The 13,269-nt window shown below is 44.7% G+C and overlaps 1 protein-coding gene across 1 annotated transcript in view; it reads left to right on the plus strand.

Moving 5' to 3' along the window:
* VPS53 (VPS53 subunit of GARP complex) overlaps positions 1-13,269 on the plus strand; it is a 46,588-nt gene that overhangs the window by 11,756 nt on the left and 21,563 nt on the right. Inside the window, exons 5-12 of the mRNA XM_065732018.1 lie at positions 1,798-1,884; positions 2,123-2,238; positions 3,222-3,341; positions 7,748-7,826; positions 8,902-9,045; positions 9,721-9,863; positions 10,169-10,310; positions 11,834-11,935. Of these exons, the coding sequence (XP_065588090.1) occupies positions 1,798-1,884; positions 2,123-2,238; positions 3,222-3,341; positions 7,748-7,826; positions 8,902-9,045; positions 9,721-9,863; positions 10,169-10,310; positions 11,834-11,935 (933 nt within the window). The remainder of the gene's footprint in view (positions 1-1,797; positions 1,885-2,122; positions 2,239-3,221; positions 3,342-7,747; positions 7,827-8,901; positions 9,046-9,720; positions 9,864-10,168; positions 10,311-11,833; positions 11,936-13,269) is intronic.

The raw sequence follows: 13,269 nt of genomic DNA on the forward strand, positions 1-13,269 counted from the left end.
TTTCTTAACAGCTGTAGAAACACGTGCCCTCCCCTGAGAGATGCACACACAACCTGGATCAGTCTCTCCCCACGTCCTGGCCACGCTGCTTGCATGGCTGCAGCAGGCCTCTGGGGCACATCATCTCCTTTGTGTTTTTCCAGAGTCTGTAAGGAGGTGAAAGCAACAAGTGTCAGGAGCAGGTGATGACACCAGCTCACCTTCAGTTTTCAGTGTATGAAACAAAACCCTGTTTTAATTTCCTCAGTGCTCCGGGGGCAATGTGCTCATTTCCTTACCGTGTGCCTCAGGTGCAGGCCCAGCTCTCTGTGTACACTCTCTGCTGCTCTGCAGTGTGGTCTTTTAGCAGTTCATCTTCTGCTTGCTGTTGCTGTGTGGACAGCAGGAATCTCCTTTTGGACCTGGGATGTTCTCTGAGGGTAAATTATGGTCAGTGACTTTGGAAATGGTCCCTTTGTTGAAGTAGGTGATGCTCTGTGTCGTGAAACTCTGGAATAGTTTGGTCTGGAGAAGAGGAGGCTCAGGCAACTTCATTGCCCTCTGCAGCTCCCTGAGAGGATGTTGTAGTGAGGTGGGGCTTGGCCTGTGCTCCCAGGAAGCAGCAATAGGACGAGAGGGGGTGGCCTGACATTGCACCAGGGGAGGTTCAGGTTGGGTATTGGGAAACGTTTCTCAGAAAGAGTGGTGATAAGCTGGCACAGACTGCCCAGGGAGGTGGTTGGGAATTTGCTGTCGTGGTGTGTGGGACCTGCCTAGGGTCTGTGCAGCCATTCCTCTGCACTGCACCTCACCTGTGCTCGGTTTACCTGTGGGCACGACCTGCACCTCTTCCTGTGACCCAAAGATTGAGTGACTTCTGTGAGATTGCCTTGGCGTTGGGTATGAAGGGAGACAGCTGAGGAGTGTCTCATTTTGGGGGATCTTTCTGCAGGCCAGTTACATCCCCACACTTCTGGAAAATGCAGTGATTCTTGCATCGTACAGAGAAATCAGCATTTATCATCAGCAATAAAGCAAAGGGATACGTAACAACTGGCATCTGTGAAGAATTAGAGCTGACTTCTTGAAGCAGACCTCCCCAGGCCCTGGGGGAAGCAGGGCTGTATGCTCAGTGGCCCACAGAGGCATGTGCTGCAGCCAGGGGCTGGGGCTGAGCACAGAGACTGCAGTTAAATATGTTGAAAGGAGCATTCTTTGGTTTGTGTTTAATCCACGTGCCTTTAAATGAACTAGAAAACTTTATTCCAAGAGGAGGCCAGGCTGGAGACAAAGGAGGAGGTGGTGCTGTTTGTTTCTAATAGAGCTGTCCCTGTAGCACGGTGGAGCACTCGTTTCACTTATTGAACATGCTATATGATGGCTGTGTGACACTCATAGATAAAGTGTTAACTTTCACATGGAGATATTTCAGAGGACACTTTTCTCCTCTGGAAAATGAATTATCAAGTGTTTCCAGCGTTTAGAGTTTTTGTTGTAATACAGCTACATTCCAGCAAAACCTCCTGGCAGATAGTTTGCTCATGTGTTTTTAAAGGAAGATGTGTTACATTTCTTTGCTGCAGGAGCTTGCAGCTAGCACAGTAACCTTGGTCATGGGGCTGGATGGAAAAGGAGGGACAGAATCCCTCCTAACAGCAGGAAGCAATGTGGAACTGGAGGCGTTACCAGACCAGGAAGGCAAAATGGGATGGAGAATGCAGCCCTGGGGGGGGCAGCCCAGGCTGCTGTGAGGAACAGCTATATATTTTTAAAAGGTGAAATCTAATTGTGGGCATTCCGACCTTGTTTCTTTTTCAGGCCCTGGAAGAGGCCCAGAAAGCCATTCAGCAACTCTTTGGTAAAATTAAGGATATTAAAGACAAGGCTGAAAAATCAGAACAAATGGTGAGTAGCAATTTCCCCTCAGCCTTTAAGAGGGAGGGGACACAGATTTTTGCTTCAGTCCTTGTTAAGAAGGGAACCTTCTTGTCTTTGCTGTCAAACGTGTATTGAACCTGTACACTTCTACTTGCATTAACTTGGCTGTAGGGCTAACGTGTGGCGTTCCTAGGAGAGCCCTTCTTAGCTCCTTACAGTTTTGGTGCTTGGTATTTAGCCAGATTCCTGTTTTTTCATTCACTAGGTTAAGGAAATCACACGGGACATCAAGCAGCTGGATCACGCCAAGAGGCATCTGACCACCTCCATCACCACCCTCAACCACCTGCACATGCTGGCAGGGGGAGTGGACTCACTGGAGTAAGCACGTGAATTTTAGTGCCACTTTGACACCACTGAGTTCTTAATTTTGAAGTAGACCTGTAACAGCTGCTTATTTCTTTGGAGTGAAGTTTATTTAATAGGTTGGGAATGTGAGTCTGGCTTCCTGAAAGTGTAAGGTGTCATCATCAAGGATGTGCTCTGCAGGGGTCTGGGGGGATTCTTAGCAGTCTTAAAACTGGAATGGGATCCCTTTCTGGAAGGTCTGCTCTAGTTCTGAGAATGAGTTCAAAGAAGCCTTGCAGCTTGTGCTGTGTACGAAGTGGGATTAGATGTTTCTAATAATCCTTCGTGGTTGTCTTTTTTTATTTTAATAAATGTGCTTGAGGAATGCACAGACTGAGGAAGTTCGGTTTTTACATGTTGCATCTGTGAAGCTGTAAGACCCAAGCACAGCCTGTTCTTGGACTGTAGCAAATTCTGCACGAACACTGGGTTGTCAAGAGTTCAGAATTAAATTTTGCTTGGGTGGCTGACTCCCAAGGAATGATCCTAAAGGTTGAAATAAAAATAAAGTTGGTTCTTCTATCAGTTCCCTGTGAAAATTATTAGCAGAAAAGTCAAGGCTAATGGCTTTTTGGTGTAACAGTTCTCCCTGTGAAGCTTTAACTCACCCTCTGTGTGCAGTGATGGGCAGTGTAGCTCAGGTCATTACAGTGAAATAGCATTTACTGCCTCCGGACCCATACTGAGAAGCGGATGCATTTAGTAGTTTACACGTGCTTTGCCAAGTGTTGGTTTTGACATTTATGTTTTCTGAAGCGTTGTTAGATGTGTGCTGGATTGGTTTATTTTAGCATCAGTTAAGTGAAATTTTAATGCTGCATTGGAATGTTAATGAAGAGTTGTGTATTTTAGATGGATGAATGTCCATAGAGGCGGTATGGATGAGGTAGCCTGTGGAATTACCACCCAGGATTTTCATCAAACTTGCCTTTGTAAATCTTTAATTTCCTCATCAGGGCCATGACCAGGAGGAGACAATATGGGGAAGTTGCCAACCTCCTACAAGGCGTTGTGAATGTGTTGGAGCACTTCAACAAATACATGGGGATTCCTCAGATTCGACAGCTTGCTGAAAGGTAAAACAATCACATCTCTGCTGTGCTGGGAAGTTAGATAAGGCGTTAGGTTGTGACCCTTTGAACCCGTGGTTGTGGCAAATCTTGAGGTGAAGCTTTCCCTTGCTTCTTTACCTCGGTATATAGTTGGTGACAAGGTGAGTCATGGTTCAGATCCAGCAGCAAGTGCCCACTGCTCTGAGCAGTGCATGTGGCAGCTCATTGACAAAGCCAGCAGCTCTCCTGGGCTTTGGCTTTGCTTTGTGATTTTGCAGTTGGGTTTTGCAGGAGCAGGGCCTTCTAGGCAACGTGACTGTCCCAGCCCAAACCCACTCTTTCTGCTTTACAAGAGGCTCTACTTCCCTTGCACCACACCCCTGACGTTTACTTAACAGCCTGTCATAGTGCTGAGTGCAGCTCAGAGGTAAAAACCACTTATTAACATTAGGGATGAACCTTCTTAATAATGCAATCGTATCTGATAGCATTTCTTTTCAGTTTGCAAATTGCACATCTGTCACCACCATCCTCTTGATAACGTGAAATTACTTGGCACATTACAAAGGTGGCTGGAGGAGTCTTCCAGGCACTAATTAATTTAGTGGTGACTCCCTTTGCTAAGGTGGCAGCTGCACTGTGCAGTGATGGAAACAGTATTTGAGTGATAAGTCTGTAATAATTCTATGTAAATCTGTTGGACTTCCTTCATGGTATGGATACCTCTTCCAGAAAACCCAGATGGAATCCATGACACTGAGCAAATAAAGATCCACCCTAAATCGAGAGGAAGAGGTGGGGCTTTGTTTTAGCAAAGTGTTTGACCATCAGCATTTGCTTAAATGAGCATCAAAGAGAGATGAATTCAGAAGAGCGCTGACATTTGTTTAGGTTGTTGTCTGTTCTGACCTCATGCTCAGGAAGATAACTCGATTTATTTTCTTCCAGATTGGTAGTGACAGGAAGCTGCTGTCACTGGCCATGTTAGGGCCACAGATAATTAAAGCCTCGGTGCAGAATTCTGGATGGCTTTCCCCTTCTAATGGACGATTATTTAATGCTTTTGTAGTCGCTGATAATTAAAGAAAATAACTCACTGCTGCTAAAAAGCACAGTGGTATCGAGTTGTGCCAGAGGGACTGGCAGGAGTGTGGAGGAGAGCTTCCTTTGTTTTTGTCTCCTTTCAGGAGGAGGATCTGAAAAGCTCAAGAAAGTCTGTTCTCCTGTTTTTAAGTGCTGCCTCTGCAGGGCTTTCCTTCCAGTGTTTACACAGCACGGGTTGCACCATCTGGTAGTGATAGAAGACACTGCTGGTGGGGCGAGGAGGGCTGCATGGGTGGTGCTGGGTGTCAGCAAAGCACAGCCCCCAGGGCAGGTTCCTGCAGGGAGGGCTGCAGTGATGCCATACCTGGTTGCAGTTTGGCTGCACGTGGAGGTAGAAGGACTCTGCTTGGAGCTGACTTTTCCCTCTCTTTGCTTGGAAACGCTTTCCTGATTCACGAAACATCAAAAGAAGTTTACTGGGCTTCTCTCAGTGCTATTTTCAGACTGAAATTGCTGGGGTTTGGTATCTCCTGAGTTTGCTATTAAACGTGCAACTGAAGCCTCCTGTGAAGGCAAAAGTGCATGGGTAGGTTTTGGCACAGACAGTAACCAGAGTGTATTGTATACAGTAAATCTGTCACGTGCTCTGCTGAGTGAGCAGATTCTCTGCTTTCTTTAATAAAGAGCCTCTCTTCCTTGGTGTGGATGGAGCAAAGCCAAATATAAATGGGAGACCACAGGAAGGAGAAGTGCCTGCTTGGTGTTGCTGAATAGAAGCTTTGTCATGGGGTGCTTGATTCAATCAAAGTTCCTGCTCCTGGATTCTATGAAACTAATGATGTGTTTTCAGGGTCGCTTTCCACCTGCTCTGTCCTCTAAAAAATAATCAAAAATCCTTTTGTAAGCATTCTTTGGAAACCTGACTGAATGCTCAGTTGGGTTCTTGTGGAGGTCCTGTTGAGTATTCATGTAAGAAATGACAGAGTTTACATTCAAATGCAAATATTTTCATAATGGTATTCCTAAAACGACTTCAGATTTGGTGTAATGGAAGTTGTTTGTCACAGCAGAAAGTTTTATTTTCTTCTCAGTTCCCTCTGTTTTCCCTCTGTAGAGGGAGCGTACAATTAGTGGTCACCAACCCACCCCTGCACGTTGCTGAAGCCTGGCAGAGAGTGGAGAAAAGCTTGGAAAGTATTTCCAATTGAGATGATGCTCATTTTGCCCCATCAGAATGGGCTCACTCAGCCCCTTTGCATCCCAGCAAGCTGCCAGGTGTGGTTTAAGATATCTGGTAGCTTTGGATGAAGGAATGGTGGTTTCTAATAATTCATGTCTTTTGAAACATAAGTGTGAGGGTTTTTTTTGTTTTATGGGTGTTTTTTTCTTATATTATTATTTTTTTTTATGGTGGGGAAACGAAACAAAAGCCACTGATAATAAAACAAAAGTCAGAAAAACAAAAATCTCTAACCCTCACGTAACCAAATGTTTCGGGGGAGGTTGGTCACGTGTACCCAAAGCTCCAGCTGCTTTGATTTCCCTGCCCTGTCCATGTTGCACCAAGCATGCAAAAATATACTGAATCTTACTTTGCTGTTTTGCCACCGAGGGATTTTTGGTAAGAAGAACGGGTTGAAAAGAAACACTTCTCTTAGCATCCCGGTTCAGCAAGGCATTGGTGCAAGTTTCTTAATATAAGGATATGAGAATCCCCATTAAGAATCCCCTTAAGTACTTTCCTGAATCAAAGCCTAAAACAACAAAGCCTGCAGACAGGGCTTTTAACTGCCTGACCGTGCCTCTCTTGGGTTTGTTGAGTCTTCAGGAATCTGGCTGCTCTTCTGTTCAGTGCTTGCACTGCAGCTGCTGCCTGATGGGGAGTTCCTCAGCTAATGGCTCCAGTTGTTTATACAGATTCATTCATTCATGTGATACTCAAGACTTCTTGTTTCTTCATCACTGAAAAGATGCACTTTTTCAATCCTTTTTTAACGTCTTTTTTGGAGGAGGATGAGAGGGTGTTGTTCTGTGATGCTTTCTCACATGAACTGCTTGTGCAATCTCAGCAGGATTGTGGCTGTAGCTGTGGCTGCTGGGCTGAGTTCTCCTCACTTAAATGTCTTGCTGCTTCTGTTTCAGCATTTAGCGAATCTCTTTTGTTTTGCAGTTATGAAGGTGTTAGCTGTGGGTCTGTACCTGGAAGAGTATTTGAGTTTCCAAGCATTGCTGTGAAGCAGAGAGCTTAAGTGAGACTTGTGTCTGACATCACAGGCAGGAAGCTTTTCAAGCAGAACCTCCACAGATATATCCCAGATTAGACAGGTCGTACATACAGCTAACTCAGTTGTAAAGTTGTATTTCAACCATAGCTTTGGGAGGACTAGAACTTTCTGCATTTGGCACCACTCAGTTAGCCAGGCCTTTCTCCAGCATTGTCAGCTCAGCTCGTGGTGTTCCCACTGCTAACAAACCTGAAAAGAGCAAACAAACACATCATTCCTTGTTGGTGTTGAGGATTCGTAAACAACAAAAAAAGGAAACAACAAATTATTCTCATGGTCTGAACAAATGCCTTCACAAAAGCCATCCTTTGTAACATATCAATCTCAATGGAAAAATCTGCTGTTTTGAGTAATCAGTTTAGTCCTTCAAGTGTTTCCAGCATTATAAAACGTGATGGAAGAATTCAAGGGCTGCAGAGGGGTGTGAGGGCCTGGCTGTTTGTTTTGGCTCTTTCTAGAGTGTGTAGGCATTTCCATTTCCCTCGAAGTATCAATTAAGCCATACTGACTTTTATTTCTGGAAATTGGAAGCCTTATTCTCTCAGCTAAATAAAGAGCACGACTGTGGTCTCGTCAAACCTTTTCATCCATTTCATACCTTTGCTCTTATGCTTCTCAGGTTGGGATTTATAGGATCAAACCGCAGCCAGCAGTATTCACGTGGATGCATTTAAAAATAGGTCTGTGCACCTGGAACTGTGAAAGGTTCATTATGAAGACTGAGACATTCGTGTTAGAAGCATGCTTTTTGAAACTTGATCAACATCCACAAATGCAAAGATCTGGCATGAAAGGCACCGTGCTGATTTCTCAGCTGATTAACTGGCTGTTATTGAAATACTAAATTTCAGCAGCACGAGAGCATCAAGGACTTGTGTTGGTGCTGTGCAGATGGAGCTGTCATCCAAGTGTCATTCAGGGAGGAAATACTTTCACAGTTTTGACATAATGCCTTCTTAGTGTGGGTGTTTTTTTTTTCCTTCAGCCTGCTTTTTTTTTTTTGTCCTTTAAGAAAACCTTGTGGAGCTGCTAGCTTTTCAGTCCACTTTATAGCAGGGTGTGCAAAATACAGAACAATGTTGTTTCTTCTGTCCTCATCAGGGTGAAGGCAGCACAAAATGAATTAGGACAGCAGATCCTGGCTGACTTTGAGGAAGCCTTTCCTTCCCAAGGTACAAAGGTAAAGTTCTCACTTGCTGAAAACTAGCCAACAGAATTGTCCTCAGCTTTTCTCTCTTTTTTTTACTTGTGGTGACTTTCAAAGTCAGACTATTGTTAGAACACACCTGTTGTAGTGAGTTCTGCATGCTAGTCAAGGAATACCCCAAACACTGTGTGTGTGGCCATATAGACTGCAGTGGGGCCATGAACCTTTGGCATCTAACCCAGGTGTGTCTCCCCACGTTGCTTGTTATTTGTCAGACACAAAAGGTCTGTGCTGTATCTAGGGGAAGCCAAGCACAAGCTGTCTGTTGACACGTTGCCATCAAATTTGTCTCTGGTTTACTCAGCACAGATACAGATCTGGGCAAAGGCTAAGGCAGGAAATGTGCTTCCCCCAAATTATACATACAAACGTTTGGGAACGGTATGGGGGTAGGTGTGAAATAGAATTTATTCTAAAGAAAATGCTAGTTCTGTCTTCCGAAGAACCAGCTCTACTGGTTTCTTCATAAAACTAATTCAAGTACAGAAACAAGGAAACTAGTTGGAACAGATTCTTGTGAAGGGCAGATCTGTGTCTACATGAAGCAGCTTCAAAAGAGCATTGTTTTGGTTTTTTTTTTTCTTTCTGTTTTTAAATGCTTCTAAATATTCTGTATTCCCCACCGTCATCATCGTAAGGGCCAGCACAGACCAGCAGGTGTTGCTTTGTGCTGCAAGCTGATCTTCTCTAGGCTATATTTTCCCCATTTGCTTTGCCTTCTTTTTGCAGAAAGGAAACTGTCCCTTGTCAGCCCCTTCCCTTTAGCTGGTTTTGATGAAAGAATTGCACAAGAGATGGGATGACTGTTCTTATTTGAGGAAGAAGGCTGATGTACTTCTGCAGTAGCCACAAAACAACTTTATGGCCAGGGACGTGGAGGGGAGCTCAATTTTCATCCAAAAGAGGAAAGATGCCTAAGTTATAATACCAAGAGCATGAAAAGAATAATGAGAAAGGATATAAGCAAGATAAGTTGGAGGCAGTACAGTTTACAGTCACTCGTTCAGTTGTTTAACCTTAAATCATTTGTTTCTGTTTATTTTGATAGAGACCTGGTGGACCCAGCAATGTCCTGCGTGATGCATGTCTCGTTGCCAATGTCCTGGATCCCAGAATCAAACAGGAAATCATCAAGAAATTTATTAAACAACACCTCTCAGAGTATCTGGTCCTTTTCCAGGAAAACCAAGATGTAAGGAAAGCACTGTGAGCTACATTGGGATTTTGCAAACGCTCCCGCAGAGCAAAGCAAAATGAAAGTTCACATTTCTGCAGCTTCCTGTAGCAATCTGGTTTTGTCCTCAGAGCTGGGAGCACTGACCTGGGCAGGCTGATGGGCTGGGAGGCGACCAGAATGACTTCCTCTCCTCTTAGAGCTTAAGTTCAGAGATCAGCGCTGTAACAAACAAATAAATTCAAGTTAGATAAGCTTTGTGCCCTCCAAAGTGTTGGGAACTTATTCTGATAGTTGCAAACCTAAAAATCTTAAAACAACTCTAAGAGGAGGAAAAGGGGGTGAGGGACTCTGGGAAACGGATCAGTCTTTGTAGCTAATTTTTCAGCTTCTTGTCCTGATGATAGAACCATTCTGTCCTGTGTATGTTGCAGGAATTCCTTTAGCAGTATGTAGGAACCCAAACCCCTGTTGGTTTTGGGGAATCTATGAATTCCTGCATTCTCCACCCTGGTGTTCCCTTGAACCTCTCTGCAAAATGAAGAGGCTGGTGGGACTGAACGGATGATGATTGGGCTGAGTTTTCAGTAGCAGCTTCGTACAAGGGTAGATCTTTCAGTCTAGCGTGAGTTTGATCGCTTCTTGAGTTATTAGCAGCTGCTGCTGTTGAAGATGAGTCCTCCTCCTCCTCAGGTTGCCTGGCTGGATAAGATCGACAGGCGCTACGCGTGGATCAAACGTCAGCTGGTGGACTATGAGGAGAAGTACGGGCGCATGTTCCCCCAGGAGTGGTGCATGACGGAGCGCATCGCCGTGGAGTTCTGCCACGTCACCAGGTGGGCTCGTGGTGTTCCCCAGCTGAATCACCTTCCTCAAGGAGAGGATTGGCTTGTCTTCTGCCAAAAGGATGGCACAGCCTTGGGACTTTAAAGGCAGCCTCCACATATCTGTGTGGAATTGGCTGTGCTTAAGAGCAGGAGTGAAATACTTGAGAAGTTGTTGAAGAGAGTACGTTAGGAATTAGCTTGATTTCTGTGATGAAAAGTATTGCTAGGGAATGGAATGAGTTACCATCTTAAGTTTTAGATCTTTCTCTTTATAGAAACACACGTTGTTTTTCCTGCTTTGTCACCCTTTTCAGGACAGAGCTCGCCAAGATAATGCGTACAAGAGCAAAGGAAATTGAAGTGAAATTGCTTTTGTTTGCAATCCAGAGGACGACCAACTTTGAAGGCCTTCTGGCTAAACGCTTCTCAGGCTGCACTCTGACGGATGGCACGGTGGTAAGGGGATTTCTAAAGAGCAGACCCACAGCTTCCTAAGGGGAAAAAAAAAGCCCAGCTCACACATAGCTGTGGTAATGGGAGAGCTGAAAGGATGTCACCTGCAGCCTCCCCTGGCAGGTAGATCATTTAGTGTGACCGTGCTCGGTGGGTTGTAGTTGGTAAGGGAATTGCTGATCTTGGAGTGTGGTAGAGGACAGCACAGGGCTCACGAGAAGGGAACTACAGACTGTGTGCTTCTTTGGTTCTCCTGGGCACTGCTGTTTGCAGCTGAAGCCACACTGGTGTGGAGAACCACAAAACAGTTATGGTGTGGTGACTGCATCATAATGTTTGTTTTCTGCATGTTGCTGACACGTTATAACCAGAAGTCATCTCTTCTGTTCATTTCTTGTTACCACACCTTTACCACAGGCTACCAGCTTTCAATCCTGCGTTCTACTGGGTTAGTTTTTCTTTCAGGGGCATTGATAACTTCCATTTTTCAGTCTCTTTTGTCAGATTGTAAAGGCAGATCTGTGAGAACCTCCTCGGTGAATATCTCTGGGGTCATCTCTGTGTTTTTTCTGCCTGAAATCTCAGGCAGGTGCTCTGCCAGCAGAGTGCCCTGGGAGCATAGAGCACACGTGTGACTCAGAAGCTACTGCTTTGAGGTTCACTGCTCTGTCCAGCTGGTGTCTGCAAGCCTACTTGGATGTGCTAATTCCCCCAACAAGATAAGCCTGCTGGGCCTGGTTGTTATTCGCTGTGGATCAGTAGGTGCTGCTAATTAAAAAAGGAAATCCTGTAAGGTTTTCCTCCTGGCTGAATTTAAATCTCTCAAGAATATGGCCTTATTATTCTGACAAATTTCATACCAAATTTACAGCTTTAATTAGATTGACTTCACTAGTTTGTTGTTATCCCTATGGAAAAGGTAAACACAGAAGCTTTTCTAGTAGAAAAACAGAAGGGGAGGATGTACGTGGCTTGAAAAAAAAAAAAGAGAAGAATTTCCTCTTCCCTCTTTGTGATGTGCCCTGAGGCTTTGTCACTCTGGATGTCTGATGGGGCCAGTGGAGGGGCTGCTTATTCCCACTAGCTTGCACCAAAAGCTGTTTCCTCATGAAAAGCTGCACCCAAAGATCTGAGCAGGAGTACTTGGTCTCCTTTTTCAGTGTGGCTATGCAGCTCGCCCGGAGTTGAGTCCTTCCCAAGCTCTGCTCCTTTACTAAGGATCAGAGTCCAATGCTCTGCTGCTCCTTCGTGAGCTTTTGGGGCTCTGGAGTGTGGGCTTTGAGGGGGTGGAAATTCTCATTCATCACAGTGCCCCTTCCAGAGATGATTGAGTGAGTGTGAATAGAGAGAGCTTCACAGCTCAAATACTGAAGAGGAGGTCTGCAGTCACCTCTGTGCTCAAAGAAGTCAGACTGCTGGACAGTCTATTGGAGGGCTCAGTAAAGCAGCACAGTTGCAGGGTGTGGACAGGGGACAAAGCAAACTGTTCTGTAAGGAGCTTCTTTTTGTGTGTGTGTTCTTTACAGAAAAAGCCAGAAGCACCTCCTCCTTCCACCAACCCATTTCTAGAGGATGAAACGGGGACAGAGACGGATGAGATTGTAATTGAAAAAAGTGATACAGACAAAGTAAGTCTTTGGAGCTTTCCACTTGTCAGTGAGTCAGTCTCTGTGTCAAAATCTCTGGTGGTATCTAAGCTTTTTCAATGACATTGATTGGAAAGGTTTGTTTTCACAGCAATTAATTTAGCACAGTTTTGATTCCCTGGGCAGCATACTAACTCCCAGTATAACTATGATTTGCTGTGACTCATTTCACTGAAACCAAAGCAATCTTTATTTCAGTTAATAGTGCAGGGACGGTCCAGCCACGTGAGTAGGATTCTGTTTTAACTCATGCAGCAACAGCTCAAATGTAACTGCGGGACTTCTGTTGAAGAGGAACTTCCATGGCTGGGTTTTCAGATCTCAGAAAGACCTCCTACTGCCTGGAGCTGCAATTCATATTTTGCCTTGTCAGCCAGGGAAACTATATCCGGAGTTGTCAGACAGCTCACTGAACTTTCAAATGTCACTTTTAGGTTTTCACTCCAAAGATATTACTTCAAGGATTTATGTTTCTGTGGTGTTTTTCATCCTCTACCTCTGTGCTGCAGGTAACACCTAACTGCTTGTAAAAGCACTGAGTTTCCAAAGCCCTCTGCAAATATTAAAGGAGGGAATAGTAAGCTCTTCTGTTTTAATTGGCATAGATATCAAAGTGAGTAAGCCCTCTGTTTTTTACTCAGCAGTCAGGCATTTTCTAAGCATTTTAAGTCGTATGTTGCTTGGGACAGGTAACCTCTCTTTACTCAGTGAGTTCACAGTCTATTTCCAGGTGTTATCCTGATGAGGACTCTAGGACCTACTCACATCCGTGTCCCAGTAATTTGTGGGGTAGCTCTCTTGTGAGCAGAGTTGGGTGTAGTCCCTCTGGATTTTTACGTGAGCAGGGCAGCCTTCTGCCCTCCACAAAACACCCCAGTGCTTAATTTCCAAAATGCCAGCAGTTGGTTAGTGCTGGTGGGTTAATGATGAAAGACTCATCTGCTGCTGACACCAGCTGAAGAAGAGAAGGGAGAGTTGAAGATGAGGAGTTCTGAGTGGTAGAGCTGCCCCAAGACACTGGTCCTGAGAATTCATGTGTGAATATAAGAGGGAGCACAAGAGTGAGGGGGGGGAAAATCCGTGTTAAAAAGAACCTCTTTGAGTGATCCTAGCAGTTAGATTTAAACTGTTTACTTTGGATGGTAATGAAAAGAAACTCGGCCAGCTGCAGACCTCCTCACTGTGACAACAGTAACCTTTTATTATTTCCATCAAACTCGAGGAGGAAATAGCTTAAACATCTGCAGCTTTTGGACAGGATTGCACACACCAAAATACAGCTTCAGTGCTACTGTTAAAAGATTTAGCATTCTCTC

This window comes from Cyrtonyx montezumae, unplaced genomic scaffold (genome assembly GCF_038088225.1).
Source record: "Cyrtonyx montezumae isolate F1298 unplaced genomic scaffold, pur_monq_1.0 scaffold_15, whole genome shotgun sequence".
NCBI lineage: Eukaryota > Metazoa > Chordata > Aves > Galliformes > Odontophoridae > Cyrtonyx > Cyrtonyx montezumae.